Below are 5,362 nucleotides of genomic sequence, written 5' to 3'. Positions count from 1 at the left end.
TTTTCAAAAAATAATAAAAAATTATTATATTTTTGGCATCTTAAAAAAAGGAAAAAACAAGAAAACAAGGGAATAAGAAAAAAGGAAACAAAGAAAAGACACGGTCAGGCATCAAGTTAAAGGAAGAGAAAACGACACTAAGAAAAAAAGAGAATGGGAGGGCACCAATCTAGGGAAAAAGAGATGGGATCCAACAACTACTGATTTTCCACCCATCATCCCTATGCAACCTTATAGACTTTTTTTTTTTCAGTTTGGATAGTTTCCCTAAACGTACCATGATGAAAGTGGTTGATCTTGGCAATAACCTAGAATCTTAGACAAACGTGGTGTTTAGTTTTGTTAGCATGTACGGCCAAAGTTAAGGAACGAGCCCTACAAAGTCTAATATCAGCGCCATGTTCACTTAATTCTTTGATGAGCTAGCCCTACGAAGTCTGATATCAACGACATGTTCACTAATTCTTTGATTTATATAACAACAAGTTTCTACAATGTAGGGGTTCCACAAGAACATGGGATTAAATAAAGACGTTTCATGTCTTTTGGATCCAATGGGTCTTTGGCGGATCTCAGGGCGCTAATTAGGAGCCTAAAAGAAGAAGAGTTCATGTGCTTGCTTAAAAATCTTATCCGTAGTACCTTGGATAAAGGGAAGTTGAACATTGGAAACTAATTCACTTTGATCTTTTTTTAATCTAAAACCATGGCACCAACTATAACCATTATCCTGAAAAACTTTAAGGAGATGGGTTTTTCCCTCATCCAAGTGATTTTTATCAGAGACCCTCATAGTAAAGTGGCCAAAGTGTTGAGGACACTAACCTTTTGAGCCCGAAAATTATGGGAGTTTACATGAAGGTATAGATTTATGTGAGTTTTCTTCTGAAAAACTTGATGAGAGAGAAAACCATGGAGATAAGACGTGAAAGGAAAAAAAAAAAAGAGGAAAGCAAGCAAAAAAGCTTTAAAAAAAAAAAAAAACAATTATATTATTAATATTTTAAAAATAAGAAATAAAACAAACAACGCCTATTCAGATTGAATAAGGACAACCATTGATCCGTCATGATTAGACACCATTAACGCAAGCTAATATAGCGGGTAAATCATGCTGGCAATTAAAGTTTTGGTCTGCGACCAAACAAGCACGCCGGCCACGGAAACGACCAGAACTTGTGGGTCAGCCAAAACCCACATCACTACCACGCAGCTTCCTACCCGGCAACACCACCTCGACCGTGCTTTTCGTGGCTTCTCCGTCCACGCACAACAAATGTATTCTTCCCCACCTCGTTCTAACCTCTCTATCTCCTTTTAAGTACCAAGTCCCTCGTGGTTTGTCGCCAACAATTTCTACTATTTTCTCTGTATTCCATCATTCACGTTTGAAAATCTCTGTATTCCATCATTCGCGTTTGAAAACACCCTGCTCACCCACAGCGACGAGGAGGTGAGAAATAGTAGTAGAAGAAGCATTCGCAACATAACAGATTCTCACAAAATACAAACATCAACAATTCTGCCGCTAATGGAACAGATTCGTGTGGATTTTTTGTTTTGCAGATGAGCGATAGGTGTGCTAAGTCGAAGCCAGATCAGACGTGGCCGTCAACATCTCCGTGCGCTGCTTGTAAGATCCAGAGAAAGCAATGTTCACAGAACTGCGTGCTCGCGCCATATTTCCCGCAGGATAACCCCCAGAAATTCTTGTTGGTACACAGAGTCTTCGGAAATGGCCATGTTGTCAAATTACTACAGGTTTGTGCAATTGCTATACATTACTGGGTTTATATGGAAAAATTTGTTCAATTGATTTACAGGTTGTATAGAAATCGTAATGTCTAGTTCAGATCTGATCATACTGATTTTCAGATTTTAGTAGAAACCATAGGTGATCATGGGGTTTACGGTGTTACAGGATCTGCCGGCTGAACAGAGAGGTGATGCAGTAAACAGCATGGTGTACGAAGCGAGCCAAAGATTTCAAGATCCTGTGCATGGCTGTGCAGGTGTAATCAAGTATCTGAAGAATAAAGTATCAGAGCTGCAATCCCAATTGGCTTCCACACAAAGAGAGCTGGCTAACATGAGTATGCAACATGCTAAACTCTTAAGCCTCCTTAATGAAGGTTCTGATTCACATTTTTATAATGGGTTACTGCTAGAGAGTGAAGACACACATGCTGTAGACGATGGTGATGCTATGGAGCTTTGGGAGCCATTATGGACATAATAATCCACAACTATTCACCATTGCTTAATTACATGACATTCAGTGCTGCATGCTTATGTTTTTCCATACACCTTCTTTTGTATGGGTCTGTTAGTCCTACTAGATGTAGGCAGGATTGCACTTCTAACAGATGCACAATATGATCATGTTTCCACCAATGAGATTTAATGGACCAGTTAGTGAAGCTTTAAGGAGAATTTCTCCAATCTTTTTAACTTTATGTAAATGTTTACCGTTAGCATTGAAAACTGGTTGAATTGGATACAATTGCTGGCTGGCTGGATATGTATTTCATGAATACAGATTTCATAACTATTATTTTACAAAATTATAATAACTTTGGATTTATCAAATATCGAGTTTTATTTTTAAAACATTAAATTTTATCACTATTTAAATTTTTGGAAAATTTTAAAAAATAAATTTAGGTTTTATAAATTTTCTCAAGACACCTAACATTATAACTTTTTTTAAATATTCCATAATATTTTTAAAAGAAAAGCTTAAAAAATATTGAAAAAAATAAATAGATAAATAAAAAATAAAAAATCCAACACAGCCAACTTACATATATCCGAACCTGAATTTTTTATACGTATATTATTTTTATATTCATTTAACATTTATATCTAGTATTTTGAATTGGTTTTGAGTTATTAATTTCTCCTTTAATGTTATAAATCTAATTTTGGATTTTGCTATGAGAATTCAAATTTAATTGTTCATAATTTAGGAAATTTGAAAACCAACTAAGCATTGTTTCGTGTGTTTTAAAAGTCTAGCTGAAATTTACATTCTGATGTTTAGAAATCAAGAAGATGGTTATATTGAAGTTTCAAATAATAAAAGAAATAGCAAAACCAATTCATGGTATGACAAAGATTGTAAAAGTGCGAGGAGAGCAATTAAGGAAGCTATTGATGAATCTCTTAAAATAGACAAGATAAAAATATACAAAGCCCTAACTAAAAGGAAAAAGAGGCAGTACATTCGTCAAAGACAAGAGAATCTCTTACACCTCTCTAAGGTAGCTCCTAAGAAATTTTGGAGGCAGATTCTGACTAGGAAGACTAAGGATAATAATAAAATTGCTCTTCACAATTGGAATTCCTATCTTAAAAAGCTTTATGAATCTCCAAATGTCATGGATAATTTGGAAACCCTGCTCACAATGAAAGAAGTTTTCTCTTTAGAAGACATTAAGTTTGGGGTTAATCGCCTTGCTAATGGGAAAGCTAAGGACATTGAATGTTACCAGGCGGAAATCTTAAAAATTAGAGGTCCTGTCCTCATCCCCCACATCCACAAGCTTTTCAATCAAGCAGTCAAGCAAGGGTTCCCTAAACCTTGGACTGAGAGCCTCATTATCCCTATTTTTAAAAGTGGGGATACAAATAACCCCTCTAATTATCGGACAATTATGATCAACGCTCTCTTAGCTAAGTTATATGGTAGTATTCTGGAAAAGAAGTTAAGCATATGGCTTGAAAGTGAAGGTAAGCGGGCTAAAGGCCAAGCAGGTTTCAGAAGGCATCACTCAACAATAGACCACCTTGTCACGCTTAGGATCATTGTGGAGGAATGTCGTAATGATAAATCCAATTTATTTTGTTGCTTTGTGGACTTTAGAAAGCCTTTCGATACGGTTCCTAGATACAACCTTTGGAATAGGTTAGAAGAGCTAAAGGTTCCTCTTGATTTGAGAGCTGCTGCTATAAGGTTATACGAGAATGTAATTGCCAAGCTAAAGAGCAATGAGGGGTGGTCGAAAGATATTAATTGTAACATCGGAGTTAAACAAGGTTGTCCCCTCTCCCCTACCCTATTTGGCATTTACATCGATAAGCTCGAAGGCTATTTAGAGGAAGCAGGATGTGATGGCACGATCTTAGCTGGGATAGTCGTTATCCTTCTTCTCTATGCTGACGATATTGTTCTTTTGGCAAGGTGCCCATCTGATCTTGATAAGCAACTCAAGCTTCTTAAGGATTTCTGCTCTACCATGGGTATGACTGTTAACACTGACAAAACAAAAGTTATGATTATCAAATCCAAGAAGGACACTTACACTAATTTTATGTATGACAATAATAACTTGGAGGAAGTGTATTCTTACAAGTACTTAGGAATTGATATCCATCACAAGCTCAACTGGAACCATAGCATTGAGAAAAGGATTAATGGGGGGTGGAAAGCTTATTTTGTTCTCGAAAATAATTGTAAAACATCAAACCTCGTAATGTGGGATAAAAAGAAGTTCCTCTTTGAAACTTTAGTCACTCAAGTTATCTTATATGGCTGTGAGGTTTGGGGTTGCAGCATCTCCAGAGAATCATGGAGAAAAATTGAGTAAATCCAAAAGCGTTTTATAACTTATAACCTGAAAATTAAAATTAATACACCCTATCCTATTCTCCTTATAGAAGCAGGTATTTCCCCTATTGAGAGCCTAGCTATGCTTAGGTTTCTGTTGTACAAACAAAAACTCAATAACATAGACGATCATAGACTTCCTAAGCTAGCTTTAAATTTCAGCCAAAACCACCTAAGGCTCAATCAAGGGTGGCATAAAGACACAAGGGACTAGTTAAACTATTGGGAGATCAACGAGAATGATGCATTGCAAAACATAAATAACATTAAAGATATTGTTACTTCTAAGTTCAAAGAAAAATTGTGGTGTGAGAAAGATTTAGCGGCTAAAAGAAAATTTAGTTACTATAAGAAGGTCATCAACCCCACCCTAGAAGATCAAAAGTATCTCTCTATTTTAACTAGCTCAAAGAAGAAAATTAATATAGCAAAGATTAGAACGAATTCTCATGAGCTCCATAGTGAAACAGGTCGTTGGGCAGTTCCTAAAACGCCATGGATGGAAAGGGTCTGCCATATATGTGAGAATAGGAGCATTGAGGATGAAAACCACTTCATCTTAGAGTGCCCTACGTACAACCACATTAGATCTCAGTTTCATAATCTTTGTTACAATACTCACCTTCCTAGCCTTTTACAATGTCAAAATTATAGTGAGCTCGAGAGGCTTCTCTCCAAGCTTTTTGAGAATAGGAATAAAATCTTAAATCAAAATAAATAATTTGTTTATTTAGGTCCGATAGATCATTGTTT

At 36.1% G+C, this 5,362-nt stretch overlaps 1 protein-coding gene across 1 annotated transcript; it reads left to right on the top strand.

The window, feature by feature from the left end:
* The first annotated feature begins 1,365 nt into the window (after window positions 1-1,365).
* On the top strand, window positions 1,366-2,320 carry LOC149154410 (LOB domain-containing protein 1-like). Its single transcript, XM_089441489.1, has 3 exons — window positions 1,366-1,453; window positions 1,567-1,761; window positions 1,922-2,320. The coding sequence occupies exons 2-3, from the start codon at window positions 1,567-1,569 to the stop codon at window positions 2,234-2,236; spliced, it is 510 nt and encodes a 169-aa protein (XP_089297615.1). The 5' UTR covers window positions 1,366-1,453; the 3' UTR covers window positions 2,237-2,320.
* The last annotated feature ends 3,042 nt before the right edge of the window (window positions 2,321-5,362 follow it).

This window comes from Pinus tabuliformis, chromosome 9 (assembly GCF_031772625.1).
Source record: "Pinus tabuliformis cultivar Carrire ecotype Pingquan chromosome 9, CPIR1, whole genome shotgun sequence".
NCBI lineage: Eukaryota > Viridiplantae > Streptophyta > Pinopsida > Pinales > Pinaceae > Pinus > Pinus tabuliformis.
Note: the sequence above shows the minus strand (reverse complement) of the source record. Positions and strands in the feature narration are given on the sequence as shown.